The sequence below is a fragment of the Perna viridis genome, chromosome 12, assembly GCF_037379345.1.
Source record: "Perna viridis isolate PV_CMFRI_1.1 ecotype Kerala chromosome 12, ASM3737934v1, whole genome shotgun sequence".
NCBI lineage: Eukaryota > Metazoa > Mollusca > Bivalvia > Mytilida > Mytilidae > Perna > Perna viridis.
The window spans coordinates 9,407,722-9,434,867 of record NC_142456.1 but is presented as its reverse complement, the minus strand read 5'-3'; the positions used below and the strand labels follow the sequence as shown (position 1 = coordinate 9,434,867).

The following is a 27,146-nucleotide window of genomic DNA, read 5'->3' as shown; positions in this document are numbered from 1 at the left end:
GAGAGTTCTAGAAATCGAAAAATGAAGGTAAAAAATTCTGAAAATGCTAGTGCGGCGTACAATACCGAGGTAGTGATAGGAGGAATATCATGTCGCCTTCCAGAATCTGACAACGCTGAGGAATGTCAACACAATTTGATGAATGGGATAGACATGGTTACAGAAGATGATAGGAGATGGCCACCAGGTAAATGCACTGGTACTTTTTTGTCTTAGTTTTAACTGCGTACATTTATTCAATGATATACTTTAAGGTTTTACATTCAAATAATGCGAGTTTTTTACGGCAAAGGGATTTATAGTTTTACTATATAGAAATCTTTAGCCTTGTAAGTCTTAATGAATCAGATAGGCTATTAGAACTAAATCTAAAAAAACAGAAAAATATAACAAAACGCACCGTCCTGTTGAACAACAACAACAAAAAAAATATACATAAAAATATAAAAATCATGAAAGTTGTGAATAATAATTAATAACTGTAATAATATTCTAATTAGTGAATTATCGTTGCTATTTTGTAACAGATTTAGTTCTGTGACGTCTTTTATATTGATGTGTTCACAATTCGCAATTCAAATATTCCCAAACTAAATAATAAATAATAAGAAACTGTAAAATAAAATATGTTCCCTACTTCGTTCTGGGAGCAACCATAATGTTTTCGATAAAGATAAGATTTTTCAGATTGGACTGGAATCAATTAAAAATTGATTTATAAAGATTTTTTTTTTTCTAAATTTTGCTTTGACCACAGTTTTGCATGAAAAACCAACTTTTGAACGTAAAGACGTAAAATATCCCTAAGTTGATTATATCGCATGACTTGGACAAGCATAAACAAAATTTTAGGTAATTAAATTTACTCCTAACGAGATTTGCTTTTTTGTGCAACATAAGCTATTTTGTACTAATAAATTTGCATTTGTACTGTAATGTTATAAACGTGAAATAGTCCGATGTGCGCGATTCATAAATCCCCAAACAAAATAGTTTATTTGAAAACATACAATATTTTAATTTGGACTTGGTTGGGTAAGGCAGTATATAAATTACAATTAATGATCATCTATTTTTTTACTAGACTTTATTCGAAAATATACTAGAAGGATTATTTTTTTGATTTTTGACGAAGTTTTATATGTGTAACTTTTTGCTATTTCATGTAGATATTTCCGAGATTCATAAAGCGTATCGTATCGCTCATGTGATTAAATCGAATAACAAGCTCTTTTTTCTCCATGTTTCGAACCGTCACCAATCTTTTGATTTTGAAGATAACAAAAATACGAAAAAAAATATATAGATTGCATAACTAGTATTATGTTTATGAACGAAACTTAATACGCGTGGTATAATTTTTCATGATTTATGGTTCAGTCATAGCCGTCTACTTACACAAATTTCTGACCAATTTTCAACTTACATTTACACATCAAATTATTTGATGGAAACCATGAACTAACGATATTTACTAATCAAGTAGTATAATTATTGTAGGAATATACGGATTGCCTAAAAGGAGTGGTAAATTAAAGGATATCAGTAAATTTGATGCATCTTTCTTTGGAGTACATCCAAAACAAGCTAACAGTATGGACCCACAATTAAGACTTTTGTTGGAGGTGACATACGAGGCTATTACTGATGCTGGTAAACTAATAAATATTTCATAATGTAAATAAAAAAAAGAAAGAAAGAAAGAAAGAAAAAAAATATATATATTGGTTTAACACTCATTTAAACACAGTAATAGCAAACTATACATATTCAGTATTTATCTAAACGTATCAATGTTGGTTGTCAAGTTATTCTTAACTAAGTATATCATCTCTAGACATAAAATTTATGATTGGTATTTATTTAAAAACTACTGGGTCGATATCAATGCTGCTGGACCATAGGTCCCCGAGAGTATTCATCAGCCAAGAAGTCAGACTCGCCTGAGCTGAATTCAAATTTATAGATAATTTAATGAAATTTACAAAAGCACAAAATTCGAAACCCACAAACACTGATGCGTTATTCCTTGTACTACACATGCATGTTATGAATAAATATGTAGTCCACTTTACATACTTTTGAATAACCTATCGGTGCTTGTTTTGGCTTACTACATTTATTTTGGTATTTGTGTTTTTATAGTACATCTCGTATATACTTTATATTTGGATATGGAACTCCTAGGTATTTGGTTCTTATGCCGCTGATAAGTAGTTACCCCTTGAAGCAAATGTACAGCATTCTGAAATTAGCAATATTTTTTTTATGATAAGTGGTACTTCTGTATTAACATTATTAACATTATCATTTGATAAAAAAAATTGAACACGACAGATCTATAAAATTACCCCCTTATACTGCATCTGTTTTCTCGCACATTTGGCTATAAGATGACTTAGCTAACATATCACCGGTTATTTGTCTTCAAAACCGCAAAAAAACTGGAGTAAATGTATCAGTAAATAAATTTAAAAAAATTACCACTGTAATATCTGTTGATTAAATGTTTACCAAGATAAAATTAATACTTTAAAGAATATTATATTAGAAATATTTATTTGTTCATCATTACCCTGTGTTGTAACTTTCGTCGACATCACTTTGATAATGAAAAGAATCGAAAGAATAATCAAGGGAACCAATATTCTACCGGAAATCAAAGGAATGTAATTCAGGGACAAAGACCAGACATGGAAAACCAACCAACTCAACAAAGAACATAAAGTAACTAAAATAACATATACAAAGTAACAAAAGTAAACGAACAACTCGGACTAAAAATTGAGAGCATGGAACAGGTGAATCGATAGGGTAACCGACCTCTGCTTTTCTAGAAACACCCACCGAGTTGCCCATAAAAAGTGAAGTCCGGGATAGACGAAAGAGGAAAGGAAAACTTATGACACGTTGAACAAATCAGTTTTCATGATGAAAATAGATACACCGTAACGATCCACGAGTTCATGATGACGACCATAAAACTTCTGTACTGACGACTTCAATCTAGTAACCCTGTTCCAGAAGCCTAATTGTAAGAAGTCTAGCACGATACAAAATGTCTGCGCAGTGACGGCAAGCTCTGGAATAACGTGTGAGTTGTGATGTGAAAACTCCATACGCAGGTGATGAAGGAATGTTGCCATAGATGAAAGAGCAGTTTTCTCCTAAAGGATAGGTTAGTCCAGTTAGTAAGGCGCTGGGCTTGTAATAACGAGATCGACACCGCTGCAGGTTCACGTTCATCTTGCGTCTAGGTTTCCAGACACCTACCTTGGTCCGGCAGTTCACCAAGTTTTTAGCCTTGAATATCGGGCTTTCCTTTCCTACAAGACTTGCGAATATGCGAGATGCATATATTGGACAAACGGTCATAAATCTCGCCGTCTACAAATCATATGTTAACTGTTGACTTTTACATGCATGTATATTCACCGACGTTAAAAAAATACCTTATCTTTTCACTTGTACAGTTTAACTCTTGAGTTAGAATTGTAATTCTTCATGTATTTATCAATTAATAACCTCAAAACATCAATACTTGCGATTGCTTTTTCGAAATCAACATACTTCGATAATTTGCTTCACGAAAATTACGAAAGTCTCATTGCAATTCTGTCAATTTTGTTTTAAAGCGATAAATTATTGATTATAATAACCATTGGATTTCTTTGTCTGGTTTTCGTCCCTGGATTACATTCCTTTGATTACCGCTATAACCTTGGTTCCCTTGATTACTCTTAGAAAGACATTATGGTTTTATATAATTGAGTCGATCATGCTAGATAATTTAAATATTGGCAAAAGCCAAAAACTGTACTACAATTATTTCAGTTCTAATTTCAAATTTGAATGGTTCGGACACTATTTGACACCGATTATTTGCGCTTTACTTTTACATTTAGATATAAAAATGAACAAAGTTAAGAAATGAAAGATAACAAAAGAATAAAGTAATATGAAACCAAAAAAATCATTTATAAGAAACACCAGCATTGACTAGTTCAATATTCAATATTTCCGATTTACAAGAACAACCAAAAATCTCTTGTCAATTACAATCCAAGTTATTGAACACAATTAACATTTGGAAAGAAGTTTTGCAACACCAAATATGAATAATAAATGGCGAACTTAAGTTATTACCTTTCTGATCCAAAATTTGTTAAGAATGAAACGGTTGGTCTTATTCATTATTTGCTCATGAATCTGCCTTATTTTTCCATTACTTGCACCTGGACTCTTTTTTCTGGGCTTTGAAATTTAAGTTTTCATACGTGTCATTCTGGCTTGTCTAAATAAGGTCATAACCTATGTATTAATTTGTTAGTCCTCGCAATATTAAAATCTAATTGCTGTTGGGTACAAGAAAACTATTTTTGAATAAAAACTTTTAAAAAGTAGAACCATTTATTGTAATCCTTATATTATAAAGAATAAATCTATTCTATTAAACTAAAAGCAAAAATAATAATAATAATAATAATAATAATAAATAAATAAATAAATAAATAAATGTAAATAAAAAATGCATAATAGTCAATGAAAATGTTAACATTTGAACATTTGGGTGAACAAGTCTAAAAAGGTGAGTTTTAACATTCCTTTTAAAACAAGAAAGCATTTTCTCATTTCTCAATGCTCTAAGTTAAAGTGTTGTACATTGCGATAACTTCTACCTCCATTAATGTTGGTCCGATCACATGGGGTTTATTTAATGCACCGTTCTCCTTTCGATAAAGCTTGAGATATATGAGAGTCGCATAGGTATAGATAGCAACCGTGCTGAAGTATTCTGTACTCTCTGTAACATGTTAGTTGAATTGTCGGGTAATCTATAGAAAAATACATTTCCATGATCTAACCGAGATGTGACTAACGAGTGCACTAAGGTCTAACACATATATATTTTCTCAATAATTAATTTGTAGTTTTAAATTATTTTGATTTTTAAAATTTTGTCCAAATGATTGATGACTTCAAATTAAGTTAACCTTACAACAGAAAAGTGATAACCAATACGTGCCGGCAGCTAGATCCTAGAAAAATGAGGTTTTTGACAGTCGCTTGTCTTGAAATGTTCATTTTCAGTGCATTTCAATGACGTTATAAATCAATTTACCAAAAAGATATGAATTTTTAAAAAATTAATTCTGATGTTGCAAATATTCAAATTAAACTTTGACCCACTGTCTGATTCTTACAGAGGTTGCGAAAAACGGATCTTTTTCTGAGTACGAACATACATGTAGGAGAGTGGCGATATAAAATAATGTTAATATTTTAAAGGAAGGCACGAAGAGTTTCAAATATCCTGAAAATTCAAAATTACAACGGTATTGTTATTTTATCATTATCATTATAAACTGTCAATGGAGCAATTTATATATTGAAGGTTTTAATATTCCATACTGGATGCTTCTGACTGTAAAATATAGAATTTAAAAAAATCAGTCATTCTTAGATTCGGTTAAAAAGGCTGAACATTGCTTTGTTTAGAAGAAATTCATACCTTTGAAATTACGTCACTTGTATTTAGGCATTAACCCGAACAGTACAAAAGGGTCAAAGACAGGAGTTTTTATTGGCTGTACTGCATCTGAATCACATGATGCGTGGTCATGTGATCCATCTTCCACTGTTGGATACAATTTGATTGGTTGTACTAAGTCGATGTTTGCAAACAGGATATCATTCTTCTTTGATTTTAAAGGTTTGTCAAATATTGTCAGAAAATATTTATAGTTTCTTTAAAGTTTATGACATTTATCTTTTTCCATGTGCAATAAAGCATTTCCTCATTTTATAATAGTCGTTGGTACATACCAAATCTTCAATAATGCATTATGTATTTCGGATATGCCAGTTGGCTCCCCTGTTACTGAATAAACAAAGTAAATATATAGTGTATAAGTATCCCTTTGCAAATATGCGATGTTGTTGAGCTTATTTGCAAAGGGATGCTAATACATGTATATGATAGTTTTAATTCTGATACTTATTGAAGTTATCATATATGTTTACATTGCTTGATCTCTGTTCGGTTTTTCTCTGTAAATGTAGTTGCCATCTATTATATTTGATATTATTTCAGGTCCTAGTTACGCCATAGATACAGCATGCTCGTCAAGTCTAGTAGGAGTAGACATAGCCCTAAGAAGTATAAATCAAGGTCAATGTGATTCAGCTATAGTAGGTGGCTGTCATCTCTGTCTAAGACCGACGACATCGGTACAATTCGATAAACTTGGCATGTTATCTAAAGGCGGAACTTGCAAGTCATTTGATGCATCAGGTATTACTTTGAAGGTGTTAAGAAAGTTCTCGTAATGTTAATCGCATCTGATATTAAAACTGGTATTCAACAATATCTGTATTGTGTGAATGTTTTCTTTTGAGGATGAAGGCGTTTAACACGTCAAAATTCGGTGTTTCTTCAATTACATATTATGAAAATGTATCAGTAAAGTATTAATATTTAATCACATGATAAAATTATACAAACAACCCTTTTTGAAAATAGTGTAGAATATTTTGACACAGAGTCCATTTATCAACTGCGTCTACAGTTTCCGTCTAAACTTTACACATGCATACTACTTCTACAGGGCATGCTGGTTTTGTTCCGAAGATTTCTATTAAAAACGACAGTTGAAGCTGAAATCATGTAATTTGCACCGGCATTAGAATGGTCTTTTATATGATATTAGCAAAATTCGTCGGAATATATCATATTTCTAAAATTGAACGCATAACAGGTTTTCCACTTTTATTGGAATTTACGATAAATTCTCATAAATTCACGGGGTCACATGACAGTATTTAAACAATCATCAAAATTACTTTTCTTCATTCATTACCATATGAATTCATCACTTTATGGTGTATCTATCTGCACCATGAAAACTGATTTATTCAACGGTTCATAGTTTTCCTTTCCTCGTTTGTCTACTCCGGACTTGACTTTTTATGAGCAACTCGGTGGGTGTTTCTAGAAAAGCAGACGACTCTTACCCTACCCGTGCACCTGGTCCATGCTCCCAGTTTTTAGTATAGTCTGAGTTGCTCATTTGCTTTTGTTACTTTGTATGTATGATTTTAGTTACTTTATGTTCTTAATTGTGTATGTATGTTTTCCATGTCTGGTCTTTGTCCCTGGATTACATTCTTTTGATTACCGATATAACCTTGGATCCCTTGATTACTCTTTCCGTAAAAATATACATGTTTATTGTAGCAATTGATTCGTATAAAAAATGTATTCATATGTAGATTCCTTTCTTCAACAGTGAAATTTATTGAATTTTGACGAAAAAACCTAAAACGTATTTTTTTGGACAGATGGAGTAACAATGCGCATGAAGTGACGAATACTATCTTTTAATTGTTATGTTTTATAGACATTGTGTATTTTTATTGTCTTTCACTAATGATTAATAAAACTGATAAAATCTATTTTCATCAAGGTGACGGTTATTGTAGAAGCGAAGGCGTTGTTGTCGTCTATTTACAGAAAAGAAGTAATGCAAAACGTATCTATTGCACAGTTGTACACTCAAAGACGAATTCAGATGGCAATAAAGAACAAGGTATCTTAAGAAGCAAGTGAATGGTTACATATACATTCTGATATTAAATGCGATTAGAACATAAAGATTAAATCTGGTCTGCAGCTTGAGTTAACTGTTAGTAGTCCGTTGTTTGTGCATTTCCGTAACGTATACTCAGTTTCTTTATCTAAACTTTAACATGGGAATTACACCTTTTAGAACTAATTTTTAGGTATGTTTAATTATATAATATTTTTCCACAGGGGTCAGTTGTAAAGGGGAACGATTGTAATCACGCCAAAGTACATAATCCCGTCGCATTTATTACACCTGTCCAAAGACCCATAGGTGTCCTTCAGCTGACATTTTTCATCCCGATGGGGTTGTTGCCTCTATTACATATTCATCATATCAGTTCTCCTTATACTATACAATATAAAATGTTCTAAGGACAAAATTAAAAATCAAGAATTATGGGATATGTAATATGCAATAGGTGAACATACTTAAGACAATATAGAGAATCTTATTTATTCAATATTTATGAACCCTAAACTGCCCCCTCCCAAGTATAACATAACTTAGTAAACTGGTTTATTATCGATACCTTCCAAATGTATATTTGATCTTTAATCAAAACATTATTTAGTTTAGGATTATTTGAAGCGAGGACGTGGACCAATCGACATTAATGACGTCACAGTATCAATTCAGTTTATAAGAAATAGCTTATGTTGCCCAAAACGAACCAATCATTTGACTTATTACATAGTAAATTAAATCATTAGGTCATATATTTAACGAAGAACGATTTAAGTTATTGCTTATGAACAAATGGAGTTTTTCACTACGAACAAAAAACAGCAGCAAAATATTCAGAAAAGTATGCCTTGCATCGTTTAAATATTTAGGGTATTCGAATAAAAATTGGTGACTGGTTTCAAACCTTTATTACACTCACACAAAAGGTCTTGAACAATGTATACTTGAAATAAGAATTTAATAAGGACTCTTCTGAAAATTGGTAATCATTAAGAATTGGACATGGCACAATTTGACCCTACATTTAAGACACCTAAAATTAATTCTTATAAAAATAGATTCATTGAGGCTGTCCTTTAACTTATCCTCCTTTGAAATATATTGTTATCGTGTAATTGAAAAAAGCCTGACCATTTCTGTGGTTTCTTCACTATTGTTTTAAATAAATGAAATTTTAAATGGACAATCAAAAGTAGAAGCAATACCTTGTATAAAGCCTACGATTTGTGTTTGATGTATGGAATTTATCTATATGAATAACTATTTATCGTAATTCATATACTTCTAAAAATCACAAAAATATACATGAATAATTAGAAAAAGTCCATCAAAACTTAGTGCGTTTTAAAGTACTATGAAAGCATCTATGATACACGCCGTTCAAAGTTTGAATATTAGTACTCGTTCTAATTTGTTTAGTATATGGATTAGCTTGGTTAAGTATGCACTTCGATATCTTTAAATATAGTATATAAATAATTCCAGGTATAACATTTCCATCTGGGGCTTTACAGAAACAGTTATTACAGGAGGTGTACAGAGAGGCACGCATTGATCCTTCAACAGTGGAGTATGTTGAGGCACACGGGACTGGGACTAAAGCTGGCGATACACAGGAGCTGAATACAATTACTGATGTTTTCTGTAAGGGCAGAGAAACACCTTTGTTGATAGGCTCAATTAAGTCAAATATGGGTCATCCAGAGCCTGCTTCAGGTATAGTGTAAAAATAGCCTCAATTTAAGAAATCCTATGGAAAAGCTACAAGCAAAGATGCACATACGATAAAATTCATTCAAATCATCAACTAAAACAATAACGTTTTCTGCTTTTTTGTCTTTATCTTCTCTTATTTTTCCGTGAAAAGCTTCGTAATTTTCGAGATTTATGGTTAAAAACATGAGAAATACAGATATGTCAAATTCCGATGATCAATTACCATTGATTGGTGTGAAGTTCTGTCTCATTAATGCATGTACCGAATAGGTCTTTGGACACATTTCAAAAAATCTGGCGTATAAAATACATTGTAAGAAAATACAGGCACTGCAGTGCCAACAGACGTGCCAAAATTAAAGTAGAATTTGTTTGCAAGGAATAAAGACCCTAAGAGGTGTTATGAGCGTATGAATGCATGAAAAAGTCTGCGTACTATATTTATTTAAGATTAACTATGGTTAATTTCGTTGTTGCAATTTAATTGTTCTAGTTATAAAATTTTATATTTCGTTTGAACATAAATTATGTAAAAAATTGAATCGTTAAGAAAAACTGAGATGCCCTATATTCGATATGTTTCATACACATACATACGATTTATAAATATAAGGAAAGTGACAAATATGATATGTACATCTGAAATATAATGTTTGACTACCAAAAAACCTAAAAAACAAAGAAACAAAAACAAAACAAAAACAAAAAAAAATCAAGTTCTTTTTAATGGTTTATAGGTTTGGCTGGTATACTAAAGCTTATCATTACAATGGAGAGAAAATTGATTCCTGCTAATTTGCATTACAAGTCACCTAATCTCGATATCCCTGGATTAGTTGACGGGAGGTTAAAGGTCGTAACCAAGACAACAAAATTTAATGGTGGACTAATGGCTATAAACTCCTTTGGATTTGGGGGTTCAAATGTGCATGCAGTGCTAAAGCCAAATGATGATAATGATGACACATCTGTTGATCTATCACAAAGGCTGCTAGTTTACACAGCTAGGACTGAGGAAGGTCTCGAGAGAGTTTTAAAGGCAGCAGAATATAATAGTGGAAACATACATTTTCATGCTCTATTGAACGGTTCATGCAGTAATGGTCAAGTTTATAGGGGATACAGTGTGTTGAATACAAAGGATGAAATTAGAGAAATTCAGGTTAGCAGATTAGTTTAAAAAAAAGATAATACTTCTTTCTTGACTTATCCCCTACACCAGAATATTTCGTTCAATACTGTGGTTAGTCATAAGGATGGAGTTAAACAAAAATTCATAGAAGTTCTAGGATCCTACAAAATCATTCACAAAAACTTTACTTAAATTAAGTGAATTTTCCCGTCGAAGATTGAAACACTTTGCAATATATATTCCAGTATATAATGAAAATGGAAATTGTGAATAGGTTAAAGAGACAACAACCCTACCGAGATAATATATCGTGATAAAATTTCTCTGTTTAATTTATATTAATTTATTACCAGAATAAATAAAATCGCACTACTTTCAGGCAGTTTCAATTGACGAGAGGAGACCCGTTTGGTTTGTTTTCTCTGGAATGGGTAGCCAATGGAATGGAATGGGAAAGCAAATGATGACGATACCCTTATTTAAGGAGTGCATCCAGAAACTAGATGTAGTTCTTAAGCCATTTGACGTAGAATTGTACAAATGGTTGTCTGGAGGCTTAGAAGAGGCACCCAATGATATTATTTATTCGTTCATTGGTATTGCATCAATACAGGTATACAACCATTACTTCCAAATAAAATAATAAAGTTGAACGATGTAAAATATAATATGTTTTTTAAGAATATTCAATCAATAGACAATGTTTACCTTAATAATCCATTAGAAAACGATGCATATCTCACTTTCTATTCCTATCATGAAGAGGAAAAGGACGTTTGTCATTATGAAAGGGGCAACATTAACATTAGTGAAAAATCCTGATACAAGAAACCTCTAATCATTTTACAGATTGCCTTGGTAGACCTACTCTTTGCCATGGGAGTTCATCCAGATGGTATTGTTGGTCATTCTGTCGGAGAATTAGGAAGTGGCTATGCTGATGGGTCTCTTACTGCTGAGGAGACCATTTTGGCGGCATATTGGAGGGGAAAATGTATAAAGGATGCAGATTTACCTTTAGGAGGAATGGCTGCAATAGGTTGTTTATTTAAGTTTTTAATCTTTTAACTAATGACTTTATGTTTTATTGCTTCGGTGTTTTTGCCGATTTTTTCAAGTCTCAATAAGTCCAAATCATCTTCCAAATATACAGAGGAAGATGTTTACAAAATGCTGGAATTTTTAATCGACAACATATTTGTTCAGTATGGTGGACGTGTTTTTCAACAAACGGTCGGCATTCCAATGGGAACAAATTGTGCCCCTTTACTAGCTGACCTATTCCTTCACTCTTATGAGACTGGTATTACGTTGGGTTCATTCGTCAGGCTTCTTTTTTTAATTGCAATATGTCGTTTGTCGACATTTTTTATTATGTTAAGTTGTTTCGTCCACCTCATCCCTCTCGTTTGGTTTTTTTATTTCATAGATTTTATTAAGCAATGCGTATACATTTTCGATAGATAATTGACGTAGTGTTATTTAAGATGCCCTTTTACTTTTTTAAGTTTATTAGATAAAACCTCATGTTTATGAATGTGATCATAACTATACCCTTGTTTATCTACAAAAAGGTTTATCTTGGGAAGAAGCTCATCAACGATGCCCTCCTGGGATTTATCCTGCCTGCCATAACTCGGAAGACAATGTCACTGTATCTGGACCTGCCATTTTAGTAGCAGATTTTGTCAAAAAACTCAAGGAACAACATATCTTTGCTAAGGAAATAAACATTGCTGGCGTAGCCTTTCATTCTCCATGTATGAAAGCTGTTGGACCGACACTCAATAGTGCATTACAAAAAGTAATAAGCCGACTACACATGAGCTTCATGTCATTAACACTAATTAATGTTTGATTTACATAAAAATAACTTGGTAATCCAAAGTCTTGTGTTCATTTGTATTTCAATATTAAATTGTCATATTATTTATCAGATACTCTTTTTAATTGTTACGAAAAGTGTCGTAAAATGTTCTTTCACATTACAATTAGTACTAATTTTTATATCGCCGATAAATCAGAAAAAGTATATGTGCCTTAGTTAAAATTTTTGGCCCTATGTCAAATTTCATTATAAGAAATATTAATTTGTGATATCAAGTTGAAGATCAAATTTCGTCGGTTTTAATTGATAATTCTTAATGATGTATGTTTTATTGTGATTTTTTTTCGTTACCTTAGTCTATTTCGAATATTTGTATTCTATTTCAAAGTTATTTACTACTTTTACAACATGATATTTAGTTGAAATGAATCATACTCTGGAGATTGTTTAATAGGTGTTGCCTAGCTGCATTATTATTGCTAGATTATAACCTGAGAAATTGCGGGTGCCGTTGGCAAAGCAGGACGTGCTTACCCTTCCATGCACATGATGTCATTTCCGTATTTTTGTTTTTGTGGGTGTTTAAATTGCTAGTGTGACGTCTTCTTTCCCTTATTTTCAGTATTAATTTGTATTTTTTTATTCGGCTGGCTACATATTTATCGTCTGTTTTCATGTGTTCAGATTTAAGATATATTTTGGGCATTTAACGCATTTAAATCATCCCACCGCTGAGGCTTCGGTATTGTGTGACAGTTTATTGTATTGAAAATGAAAATAAATGTTTAGAGAACTGATGCATTACAACCTCAACCAGTAAGATAATTTCAGCTCTCTAAGAGCATAGTGTAATTTCTTTTGTAAGGTATTTATACTTTGATGAGAATGTATGTAAATGTATTTAAGGTTGTTGTTCCAAAGCGAAGAAGCGACAAGTGGATAAGTTCATCAATTCCAGAGTGCAACTGGCACACCGATTTAGCTGAATATTCATCTGCTGATTACCATGCCAACAACTTGGTTAGTCCTGTTTTATTTCACGAAGCTTTGAAACACGTTTCCAACAATGCTGTTATCATAGAGATAGCCCCTAACTGTTTATTGCAGTCCATACTGAAAAGATCCCTAGGATCAAACTGTTCATTTGTTGGTTTAATGAAACAAGGACATCCAAACAATGTTGAGTTCTTTCTATCCAGTCTTGGAAAGTAAGTATAAATTAAAGTGAAAAATGAATATACTTTTCAGTCTTCATCTTTATTTTGCATAAAGGGTTTATTATATAAAAAAACGGAACATGTCAGAGATAAAAATAATAAAGTGTGAACATTGATACTAAACGACTTGCGAATAGTTTTGCTCATAACAAAACACAATCATCGAATATTGAATTTTATTGACTTTCAAATAGTATGTCAGTATTTAATAAAAAAAATCCTTAGTTTTTAAAGACATCTTGAAATATTTTAGATGCTTCTTGAATGGAGTGGAATTAGACCCGTTGAGAATCTGTCATGAAGTACATTTTCCAGTTCCCAAGGGAACCCCAATGATTTCGCCTTTGATAAATTGGGATCATTCTGCATCTTGGAATGTAGCCACGTTTAATGATTTCCCCAGCGGACCCTTAAGTGGAAAAAGTGGTGTAACTTACGAGATTGACATGTCTGAAAATTCACCTGACAATTATCTTCGAGGTCATGTCATTGATGGGCGTGTCTTATTTCCGGCATCTGGATACATTGTCTTGGCCTGGAAAACATTTGCGAAAATTAAAGGAAAGAACTATCAAGCAATGCCAGTAAAGTTTGAAAATGTGAATATTAAAAGAGTTACAATGCTTCCGTCGGAAGGTTTGTCATATTGTTCCTACGTTTCCTTTCGTCTTTCATCAGAAAAATACACTGTAAAGAAACTTTATATTTTTTTATTTATTGATTTACAAAGAAAGAAAGTATCATGAAAAAACTTCCCAAAACGTACTTAGAATTTCAAATATTAAAGCATTAGAAAAGTGCCATTTAACGACGGCTTGTAACACCGAACAGATAGCAGAAAACCTTTTCCAACCTCTTGTAGAAATTTTGTTTGGCCCTAGGTATAGCGGATCCTTTATTTTCATTTAATTAAAATTCTCTACCATTTAGCTCCTTCCGGAAGAATAATAAATAATTCGCTTCTTTTCAATTTTAAGTTTTTGATAGCTGATTATTTCAGGTCATAAGCATTTATACCTCAATAATAATAAATGTTAAATGTAAAGCTATCATGTTTAGGTAAAGTACAGTTTACAGTAAACATACTGGAATCTACGGGAACGTTTGAAATAACTGAAAACAACGCACTCATCTCTAATGGAAGCATATATCCATTGAAAGAACCCCTTACCCCGGTTTTTAAAGAAAAGGTAGACCTTGCATTCAGTAAATCAGATATTTATAAAGAATTGAGGCTAAGAGGTTACGAATATGGACAGGAATTCAAAGGAATTCATACGACTAGTATTGAAGGTAATATATCATAGGTTGGAAATTGATGCTTTAAGTAACAGAAGATTTTTTTACGTATTTAATGATGAATATAAATTTGCATTTAGGATATTTTTTCTGTACGAAAGTTAACACTTGATATTTGTTAGTTCAGTATAGGTATTGTCGGGAGCTGCATTGTTGCACTCACTTGTAATATGAAGGGTGCCACTAGTGTAGCAGGACGAGCTTACACTTCATGATCACCCAATGTCACTACCATTTTTTGTGGAGGTATATGTTGCTTGTGCTTTAGTTTTTTTACTACATCTGTAATACCATGTATTATTCACGCTGCGAATGAAATTCAGTTATTTCACTCATGGATTTTATCCTGCCAAAACGTTATATTACGAATATAAATCCACCGAATTCTTGTTGTAGAAAGCCACAGATAAAGAAGAAAATTTATATAATAAAACGGAAAGTCGATTGTTTATCATAAATAAACGAAAAAATATAGTTATTAGTGCCGAAAACGCTTAAAGATTGAAGTCGTAGGTTGAACAAGATATATCCACTTGTTAATTACATAAATTCTTCGGCACTCGTGATAATATATTGATTCTTCACAATAACTCATTAATTATCCTTTTCGTAATACAAATTTTTCACAGGTTTTTTTTATGACGCAGTTTGATACTAATAATTGGGGTATCATCATCTGATGAAAACTTAGATATAAATTACTTATTGTAATGGATTTTTTTCAAGGAGATGCAGGTGAGCTTTTATGGAACGGCAACTGGGTATCCTACATAGATGCTTTACTTCAGATGTCAATATTTGGTCGGACAGATGATATTTTCAGGCTTCCCTCAAGAATCAATTACATGAATATTCACCCAGATTTACAACATGCCATGGTGTACCAGAATCAAACAGGAGAAAACGGTATATATTACAGCTTTTTTAAAATTTTATAATATGCTTTTGTATGTATTTGCATTACTGCTATAGTCAATTTAAAACACAAATCTTCGAGAGAAAACTTCTAGAAAAGCAGAGGACGCTTACCCTACATGTGCACCTTTTCCATGCTCCCAATTTACTAAGCTACTCATTTGCTTTTTTTACTTTGTATATATTATTTTAGTTACTTAATGTTCTTTGTTGTGTATGACTGTTGTCCATGTTTGGTCTTTGTCCCTGGATTGCCTTCTTTTGATTTCCGCTAGAACCTTGGTTCCCTTGATTACTGTTTGTCTTTTTTGATGGTAATGTTCGATAGAATGATTTATGCAGCGAGAAGAAATTTTGTACATTTTATCGTTGTTTTGATAATTTCTTTTCAAGTTTTAAAAATTACCAACAACGTTATATATTTATACTGAACTATACCTAAATATGATTTGCAGTTATCTTTGCAAAGGCGTACAAATCACTAAATACGTTTAAAGCTGGAGGATTGGAGATCATTGGCTTCCATGCTACAGAAGCATCCCGGCGTCCATATCAGAATGATCTGGTGATTACACAAAACGTGTTTCTTCCGAACATTTGCGATTTTCAGGAATGGAATGAATTCAGTGAAAGTAAAAATAATTGCACTTCATGCATTGGACTGAAAGAATCGGGACAAGATGTAGATATTTGTAAGAAACATTGTGATTTTGATAATAGAAGAGGATACCAATTGCCTACATCGATCGAAGATGGTGATGATAATTCATTTGAGCAGGTAAACAAATCTTCTTTGTCAAGTATATTTGGACATGAAATGTTAAAACCGTGTTTGGACATTGTTATTGAAAACATTGCATTCCCAACAATGATTAAAGTTGTAGAAATCAGCACAGGTAAAGACGGAATGCACAAATACGTCTACCCATTGTTAACCGTCCATCCAATTGTATCAAATGTTGCTTACGTGACATGTAACAGTCCTGGTACATCACATGATATTTATACAAATGTAGAAATTATAGAATGGGATCTTGAATCCACCCCTCCTGTGGGTTTAACAAATGCCAACCTGGTTGTTGCACAAGGTATTCTTTGCCAACAAAAAAACTTGACAAAGGCTCTTTCAAAGTTGTCATTGGCTTTGAACGAAAATGACGGATTTCTTTTGATAGAAGAAAATACAAGGAATTGCCTAGAAATATTTAATCCGATTTCGGAGTCAGTTGAAGAGAACAACCGCACGAACAGTAAATTGAAATTGGGCTTGGTGTTTGGCGACGCAGGATATAATCTTATATTCACAAGAAGTAATGGTTCGTCTACTCTGTTTTTGCTGCGACCAAAACGAACAACTGAAACGAAACCGTTCTCAGTAATACAGCTAAATGATCTGACAGGTTCTTGGTTGGATAATTTGAAACAGGAAGTTGCCAATATCAATGATAGGAATTTGTGGCTGATTGTGAACTCAGAACCAAAAAGTGGAATTCTGGGCTTGTTCAAATGTCTGAAGCTTGAACCAGGTGGAGAAAATATACGGTAATTCAATTTAGTTTTGCATGTAATAACAAAGTATAATTCCGATCATTGCAAATAATCATGTTAATAATAGTATCTTCTATAGTTTGTTTGAGATGCAGTAAAAAAGAAAACAAAAGTACAACAATCTTTTTGTCAATCTAAAGACAAAAACAAAACAAAAAACACCATCCAAAAGATTTCATCCGCTCGCACTGTCTCAGAAAAATGAAAGAATTTATTAAAATTCGAAATTCATACTGTAAGCGATATTTTTGATTGAAGATGCATTTTCATCTGTGACATCAATGGTCCAAAGATCTGTCTAGAAGACTATGATTTCAAATTTTTACTCGAGAATGATTTGGTGATGAATGTATACAAAAATGGGAAATGGGGATCATACAGACAACTTACTATAAAAAGAGGTATGTATGTATGGGTTACGATAGTCCTTTTATTTATACACTTTTCTTATGAATTTCTTGGAAATTGGAATTACCTTCCGCGCCAGATAGACTGGTTAGCTCTCATACTTTATCAAAAAAGCATTACTATACACACATACGCTATATTTAGAAAATACAAAAAAAATATACATGTATGTACTTTTTATAATGTAATGTGATTATCTATTTAAAAGACAAATCAAGAGAACCAAGGTTATAGCGGTAATCAAAAGAATGTAATCCAGGGACAAAGACCAGACATGGAAAACAGACATACAAAACAAAGAACATAAAGTAACTAAAATCATACATACAAAGTAACAAAAGAAAAGGATCAACTCGGACTCCACTAAAACCTGGGAGCATGGACCAGGTGCACCGGTACGGTAAACGACTTCTGCTTTTTCTAGAAACACCTGCTGAGTTGCTAATAAAAAGTCAAGTCCGGGGTAGACAAACGAGAAAAGGAAAACTATAACCCGTTGAATAAATCAGTTTTCATGGTGCAGATGGATACACCATAACTATCCACGAGTTCATGATGACGACCATAAAACTTCTGTAGTGGGGACTTCAATCTTGTAGCAACATAGCCCTGTTCCAGAAGCCTATTTGTTAGAATTCTTAAAAAGCTTAACTGAATACAATTGTTGTTCTATAAATTTTAAAGAAAGATTATATCTTTTCAGAGACCTTGATTCAGCAGACACTGTGTCATCATGCTTTTGTTGATGTACGGACTAAAGGGGATTTATCAAGTTTGACATGGATTGAGTCTCCCGTGAAGTTTTACCACAAAGATGACCGTGAAATCCTTTGTCACGTTCAATATGCAGCACTAAACTTCAGGGACGTTATGCTTGCAACTGGTAGAATATCAGCAGAAGCTATTCCGGGAGAATTATTTTCCAACGATTGCATACTTGGAATGGAAATATCTGGGTTCGATGGTGCTGGCAATCGAGTAATGGGCCTTGTTCCTTCAAAGGTGCGAACATTTATTAAAAATGTCGGTGAACGAATCTACATATAAATCTAAAGTACTTTTTAAACATTTTGTGCAAGTGGTGATGCTTGTTTCTGGTCCTTTTAAGGCTCCAAAATTAAACAACTATTAAAACCACAAGCCTTCCTTTTGTGTTCTAAAATGTATGAAATATCTGCCATAGGACGTTAAAATAATCAATCAATCAATCAATCAATCCTTCGATGGAATGACACCTTATTGTAGAATTTGAAGTGACCCATCTGTTCAATTAATGAAAATGTAGTCTTGTCAATGAGCAAAAATGATTTTGCTTGGTCAACGTACGTTTCCAGAAATGATCAAAGTCAGTATCCAAATGCAGGTCAAAAAGGTATCCAAATTTTACATGTAAATAGCTCTATAGAGCGCATATTACAAAAGATTTCATCATATTTAATAGCATTAAAACAGATGTCTTCTATATTTTAGGGCCTTGCCACTACAGTAGTTATCAATAAAAAGTTTCAATGGTCAATACCTTATAGTTGGTCGCTCATAGATGCTGCAACTGTTCCGGTAGCTTTCGCTACAGCATATTACGCTCTGGTAGTAAGAGGGAGAATAAAACACGGAGAAAGAATTCTGATTCATTCCGGAAGTGGTGGTGTTGGACAGGCTGCCATTGCTGTAGCGTTATCTTATGGTTGTGAGGTGTTCACTACAGTTGGTTCAAATGAAAAAAAAGCATTTTTACAAAATAAATTTCCTCAACTGAAAGATCAGAATTTCAGCTCTTCAAGGTCGACTGAATTTGCTAATCACTTTATGGAAATAACGAAAGGAAAAGGTAGATATAAAATGTATTTATTAATATATTTTGTACTTTATTACTTATCTATTTTCGAAATTCGGAGTTTGTAGAACCTCAACTTATTATATGAATAATATTCATCGAAGTAAAAACAATTATATAACTTATGATTGTTGGAAAGTGAAAGGAAAGACATATATTTGAAACAAGTTATCTCCATGTCTATTAAGTAGGTAAATACAATAAAAAGCATGAACGGTCAGGTGTGTAAATTATTTGTGTCGGATCCAGAAAGACAATTGCACATTACTGAGCGTGCATCCAATGCAAACGATTCAGGTATTATATTACTTTTAACACCATGGCGCAAACTATGAAAACCTGATATAATACATGAAAAATAAATGATAATTTAGAGTTATTCTGGAAGGAACTGTCGGAAGTTTTGTGTAAAAAATAGTTTTTAAATATCTAAACTTATTATTTCTCACTGCAAAAAGGTCCCAAAGAGTATAGCATGTGTATAATTTAAAAAAAAAGCTTTTATTTTTGTTCTAGGTGTACATGTCGTTTTAAACTCATTATCAGAAGACAAACTGCAAGCTAGCATAAAGATCCTTGCTCAGCATGGCAGATTCCTCGAAATTGGCAAATTCGATTTGGCTAACAACAACTCTTTGGGTATGTTTGCAATTTGTTAGCTAAGTTTACTATAATTGACCATTGTGTCATCAAATACTGGTCTTTTAAGTTACTTAGTTTGCTCTTAGCGTCATTGAAATCAACGATTAACCACGATTAGCAACAAGCATGGTCCCGAGATTCTTAAAGCTACAACAACAGAAGTATTTTCAAAGTTGTTGGTTGGATTGTCAAGTAAAATTAATAACTACTCTTTTCGATGTTTTGTTTCAAAATATCAAATATTATGGTGTTGAACTTTTTACAAGTATTTCTATAAACAAACATGATAACGACAAAACGTATATATTGGAAAATTGAAAAGATTCAATTGAAAAAAGTTATTTCCTTTTTCGGAGGACCTATGTATGTATGTATATTGGAAACGATCAATAAGAACATTTGTGAAAGTATATTTCATACGTTTTAAGAACCAGCCTACATAAAATTCAGACACTGCCTACTGTAAACTGATTCATGGTGTAGACAAATCCACGGATCAAACGATGCTTTTTTTGTCAAAATAAGCCGTACTGATATGTTACAATAGTCCTTTCTGCACTTTTGAGAAAATCACACTTAAACATCTCACTTTACCAAAATATATCAGGAACAATAACTCTTGCAAAGTGCTTATTTCATGTAAAATCTAAATATCTTTTTTGTCTCAAAAGTGCACCACCAAAATTAAAAACTAAGACTGGTTATGAAGTCTGGTAACTGCTTCTGAATAAGACATTTGATAAATAAATTCCGTGTATTTTTCACATGCAGGAACCACCTCCTGTCTGATTTTTATAAAGACTACTACTTAAACTAAAATAGATGGTAAACATATGATGCTGCTGTGATTGTTTTTAAATGGTTAATTGAACTATTGTATCATTGAACTAAAGATGTTATGTTGCAGAATACAAACTTTCAGCAATTACGTTAACGGCGACACAAAAACTTTTAAATGGTCACTTTATATTTACAGGTATGTCAGTTTTTCTCAAGAATATCAGTTTCCATGGCATTTTGTTAGATGCTTTGTTTGAGGAAGATAACGAGGACTGGAAAGAGGTGGCCAAATTATTGACACATGGAATACAGTCTGGTGCTGTTAAGCCTTTGAACGCTACAGTATTTAACAATACACAAGTAGAAGAGGCATTTAAATGTATAGCCAAAGGCAAACATTTGGGCAAAGTTCTTGTTAAGGTACGAAACTATTCTTTGTAAAAATAGAATAAGCCCAGAACGCAAGATAATTTTAATGCTAAGCTATTGGTAACAAAGAGTAATCAAGGGAACCAAGGTTATAGCGGTAATCAAAAGAATGCAATCCAGGGACAAAGACCAGACATGGAAAACAGACATACACAACAAAGAACATAAAGTAACTAAAATCATACATACAAAGTAACAAAAGTAAATGAGCAACTCGGACTCCACTAAAACCTGGGAGCATGGACCAGGTGCACCGGTAGGGTAAGCGTCCTCTGCTTTTCTAGAAACACCCGCCGAGTTGCTCATAAAAAGTCAAGTCCGGGGTAGACAAACGAGGAAAGAAAAACCATGACCCGTTGAATAAATCAGTTTTCATGGTGCTGATGGATACACCATTACGATCCACGAGTTCATGATGACGACCATAAAACTTCTGTAGTGATGACTTCAATCTTGTAGCAACATAACCCTGTTCCAGAAGCCTTTTTGTCAGAGTTCTAGCGCGATACAAAAAGTCTGCGTAGTCCCGGCAAGCTCTGGCATAACGTATGAGTTGTGATATGAACACTCCATACGCAGGAGCCGAAGGGATGTTGCCACAGATGAAAGGAAAGTTGACAATTCTGAATGAAAAGTCATCACCTTTGTCGTAAAGTTTGGTCAATAGTTTTCCTTTACCATCGATTTCTAAGTGTAGGTCAAGATATGAGGCTGACTTCACAGTGTCTGTAGTATCTTTTATCTCACAATACCTTTAATCTTTAAACAAAAAGTCTCGAGTTTTGTTTCTTCCCTTTCTTTTTACATTAACAGGGGATGAACGTGATAATAAAAGAAATAATACACACAGAAACAACCGAAAAATGCGCACTTATCGAAATTACCTGTTAGGTAAGCAATGTGCATAGATACCATGAAAGTTAATATCGATATAAAGGGATCACAATCAAGAATAAACCGAAGAAATAAAAAAAGCTGTTACATTCCAGCCTTGGTACAGGCATACCAAAGGAATCTGGTGAGTTAGAACATATTTTATGTCACGATCTTTTCTCATTCAAGGTAAGAAATGAGTTAGGGATAGCACACCATAGTACAATTCATGCATCACCAAGAATTTACTTCAACCCCAAGAAGTCCTACATTATTACTGGTGGTCTTGGTGGATTTGGTCTTGAGCTTGCGAAATGGTTGATTTGTAGAGGTGCAAGAAACCTGGTTCTTACATCAAGGTCAGGTATAAAGACAGGTTACCAGACTAGGATGATCGAACAATTGAGAAGAAAGGGGATTACAGTACGGATATCCAAACATAACATCGTGGGTCAAGAAGCTTGTGAACAGTTATTTAAGGAATCATCCTCGATAGAACCAATTGGTGGTATCTTTCATTTAGCCATGGTTTGTTGATTATAAAAAATAGAATTTAAGACGTTTAAATAGATTGACGTGCATGTTCATATCAAAATAAAATATGTACATACATTGTTTTGCACTAGGTAAATCTTAACATAAGACATTCATTTTGTTCCATTTCTTATAAAAAATGATGTCATTGCAGGTTTATTTATGAATGATAAATAAGGTTTTTTTTTGTCGCAACATAGAAAAATCTAGGGAATCAGGGTTCGAACGGTAATCAAAAAGAACATATTCCAATATTCCACTACTTTATATACAGGGGCATTGGCATGGTGTAAACGTTCAGACCTTTAGTTGAATCATTTGCTTGGAACAGTGGTATACTTAAGGATTGTTTTTAATTTTATGCGAGCGAAAAAACTTTTTAAAAACCTTATTATTAAATATTTAACCAGTGTAAGTCAAAATAAGGATTTGTCCCATCACCATAGCCTAATTAGCTTAGATTAATTTTAGTTGTGGACTGTGGATGTACCGACTTTTATGACGTCACAGTACCGAGGTATTCTTTGGAAAATAACCTAAAGACTTATTATGCTCTTCGTTTGATGAGGTCTTTCTTCCCTGCCATTTTTTAAAGTTATTCCCGTCTTCATGCCAGTCTTACCATTTTTTTCTCCTAATTAACAAACTTTACTACATTGTTTCAAGAATGGCTGGTTAAGTTTTTTTTTATTATAGGTATTAAAAGATGGTCTTCTTCAAAACCTTACAAAGGAGCAGTTTGATGAAGTCTGCGAACCAAAGATAAATGGAACCCTTAATTTAGACATAGCGTCAAGAAATCTTTGTAAGAGCAGTCTCGACTGGTTTGTTGTATTTTCCTCTCAAGTTTGTGAGAATGGAAATGCCGGTCAAACTAGTTATGGTTTTGCAAACTCTGCAATGGAAAGAATCTGTGAAGATAGAGTAAACAGTAACTTGCCAGGTATTTATATCATACGTCATTCCATGTCCTTTTACGTAAAGACTCTATTTAAGAATTGGCAATAATAAAAAAAGTTTGTCTATTGAAAAATAACATAAATTTTCCATGCGTATATTGTTTATTGCGCGAGGTGCAATAAACAAAATATGCACATGGAAAATTTATTTTATTTTTCAATAGACAAAATTTTTATTATTATCAATTTTTATAAATTAATTTTAATACATATTTTTATCTTTAAACATGAGAAAAGTGCTCTGAATTTAACTGAATAGGGGCGTGTCAATATTTTTTTATCCATTGAGATATAACAAAATTATTTTTATCAATCTGATTACAGTATTTATCTCAAATCAATTTATTTGTACATTGGACGAAAAAACAAACTCTATTCAAATTAAAAACAGGCACGAGTTCTAAACATGACAAAATTATGTCGATGTTTTTTGAACCAATTTATGTGTCTTAATAATTTATGTTTTTGTCTTTACTTTTTAATCCTTTTTTTCCGATTACTGATTTGCAGTTAGTCATGTATTGAAAGTTTGAGTATTGTACATTTCAGGTTTGGCAATTCAGTGGGGAGCCATTGATGATGTTGGAATTGCTATTGAAACGCGTGGTACTGATGACATTGTAATCGCCGGTACGCGTCCTCAAAAGATTGCTTCCTGTTTACACGCTCTCGACATGATTCTTACTCAGTGTACACCAATTGTTTCCTGTTATGTACCAGCAGAGAAACACCTCAAAGAATGCACAGAAGTTAATCTTGTCGATTCAGTGTTTCGTATTTTAGGTGAGATTATAGCCAGTTACATATTTAAAAGATAAAAGAGGTTTAGATACATGAGATTGTACAAAGGTCGACTGGTTTAGCCTTTAGTGTCAATTGCATTTTTATTTCTGTATATTGGGTTTGTTAATGTAATTTTAAAATTTGCGGATCTCGATAGAAGGCAAACTTAAACGTCTCTATACATTTAAAGCGTTATGAAAAAAATCAAAATACGACTTCCTGGCAATTAAAATTGGTTTGCATGTTGTAATTTTAATATTAGTGCAACCGGTTATACCCGTATTAGTCCAATGATAAGCTTAAAGTTGAGTGGTCAGTGGACATTCGGATAGGACTTTTGCAATCTGACACCGTGAATTCACGAAAATGAGTCCGTGAATCCAATCCAAAAACATATATAGGACGAGAATGTCCAGGAGATTTAAACTTTCTATCAGTTCTTAGGGATTTTAACCTATGTTTGATAGAATTAAGGCTGTCATTGTCTATGTAATTATCTTTTATTAATTAATGCATTTTATCAAGGGAAGGCCAGCTTTATTCTTTTAAGTTATATAATTATATTTATAAATGTAAAATGTTAATATTCGTGTACGTCGATCGTCAATAATAGTTTTTAATACTCACAGTACTTGTATGGGAAAAACTATAGTATATTGGGGGTGGGCAATAGTGGGATGGAATTTTGAAACGGGAGGATAGGGAAATCATTTTTAAAGTATTTATTGATATGGAAAATGTATAAATTTAATCAAAAATGACAGTTTAAATGTTGAAAAATGGAAATAAATACCTTTTAATTTGATAATGTAGATATTTTGATACAGAAAAATGCAATGGGGAGGATTGAAATTTTTCTTTAGGGAACGGGGTGGTTTATGGTGTAAATGGGTAGTTTATACCATTCAAGGTCTGTATCATCTAGTATACTTATTGTACATGTGAAACAAAGTACCTAAAATGTCCCAAATCAATCCCAGACTTGACTTAATTCCGAAGTATTGAACGTATATTTCCTTCAAAGGCACTACATCTTTTTTTCCTGCTCGGTCATAAATTTGATTTGCTTTATGTGTAGGTTTTCAAAGTAGGAAAACCATGGAATATGAACTTTAAATGGTCACAGAACAGACGGTTGACATTAATTTAAATGGTAACACATACTTTTCTATAAAAATGATGTTTAAATGCCTCAATTTTTTCTTCTAGGTGTTACGGATACTAGCTCTATTAAACCAAACAGAAGTTTAGGTGAACTTGGCCTTGATTCATTGATGGTCGAAGAGGTCAGGAACACCTTGGAAAGGAAATTCGGTGTTTTTTTATCTATGCCAGAAATTCAACATTTGACACTAGATAGGATGAAGAATCTTAATATCCAAATCAGTGAAGGAAAATGACATAATGCTGAACGTTTATACAATTTACAAGGTGTGATTTTCTTCACATCGTATTACACTAATACTCGGAACTTCTCGAAAACCGCTGAATAGAATTTGATGAAACTTTCTCACATTCTGTTCCACATGATGCAATAGTAAACCCTGTATTCTGTATTTTTTTTTTTTTTTTTTGTTTTTATTTCAATAACTTTCATGGTTTCTTAATGTTCTCGTTTTCTATTTGGGCCTTTTGGGGTTTCCTGATGCAAGACATGGATTTTGTCTTTGGTCGACCAAGGGGAGGGGGGTTTTCTAATCTGCAATTACTCTGAAACTTCTAACATGGACTTTGTCATTGGTCGTCAAAGTAATGAACATCTTCTAATCAGTAACACATCTAAAACGGCTAAATGGATTTTGAAGAAACTTTCACTCATTCTTTATCTCATGATGCCATATGATGGGAGTATCAAGAAGTAATTTTGCTCAGAGTGGTTATTGTAGCTTATTTTAGATTAAACAGCCCTTCTCTTTAGGAAACACAGGCTATATTGTATAACCTATGATGTGATAAATGTCGAATGACAGACCCACAATTAGTGATTCAAATAATTCAGTTCTGAATTACATTTGATTAAGGATAATATTGTTATTTCATGTACAACATTACCAGGTTTTGGGTTGTTTACATTTTTATAAACTGAAAAATAAACAATTTTTAAATAAAGGTTCCAATCGTTAATTTTTTTGCCCCTTTTTATAAAACATAGTATTGTAATCAGCGTAGGAATGCTTTATTTTCTATTTTCATATATTCACATGTAGCTGGAAGCAAAAGAAAGTTTAGCTTTCCCATATGATAAGTAACAATTTCAATGCTGAAAAACTCGAATGAGTTCAATTCCATTTGGAATTGACATGGTTATAATGATTCCATGTGACGACATTCATGTCACTTCAGGTGAAAGAAAATTGATTAAATGCAATAATTTATACATATAGTATAAATTGTCAGTTTTATGACATTTTCATCAATTTGTAATGGCTGACTTATATAAATAAGGGCAGTTCGATTTTCCGCCAGAATTTCAACACTATAACCAGTCAAAAAATATTTCATGATATACATGTATAGCAGATCGATGGAAATGATTATAGAAAGAGTTGATTTAGGAGAATAGTTTCATTTTTTTTTCAATCTTGAGATATGATGAATCATCTACTGCCTTGTTTATAGACAGAACCATACTTCGGAAAAGAAAGTGCCAATGAACT

The 27,146-nt window shown here is 32.7% G+C and overlaps 1 protein-coding gene across 1 annotated transcript; it reads left to right on the top strand.

The window, feature by feature from the left end:
- LOC148601117 (fatty acid synthase-like) lies at window positions 1-27,008 on the top strand. Its single transcript, XM_088554532.1, has 24 exons — window positions 1-187; window positions 1,501-1,653; window positions 5,540-5,713; window positions 6,095-6,295; window positions 7,467-7,589; window positions 9,078-9,308; window positions 10,046-10,470; window positions 10,820-11,053; window positions 11,290-11,479; window positions 12,015-12,244; window positions 13,175-13,476; window positions 13,739-14,121; window positions 14,545-14,778; window positions 15,511-15,690; window positions 16,155-17,241; window positions 17,506-17,648; window positions 18,359-18,657; window positions 19,126-19,483; window positions 20,006-20,128; window positions 21,108-21,331; window positions 22,403-22,741; window positions 23,444-23,690; window positions 24,256-24,489; window positions 25,699-27,008. Exons 1-24 carry the CDS (start codon window positions 22-24, stop codon window positions 25,887-25,889), a joined length of 6,471 nt encoding a protein of 2,156 aa, XP_088410658.1. The 5' UTR covers window positions 1-21; the 3' UTR covers window positions 25,890-27,008.
- The last annotated feature ends 138 nt before the right edge of the window (window positions 27,009-27,146 follow it).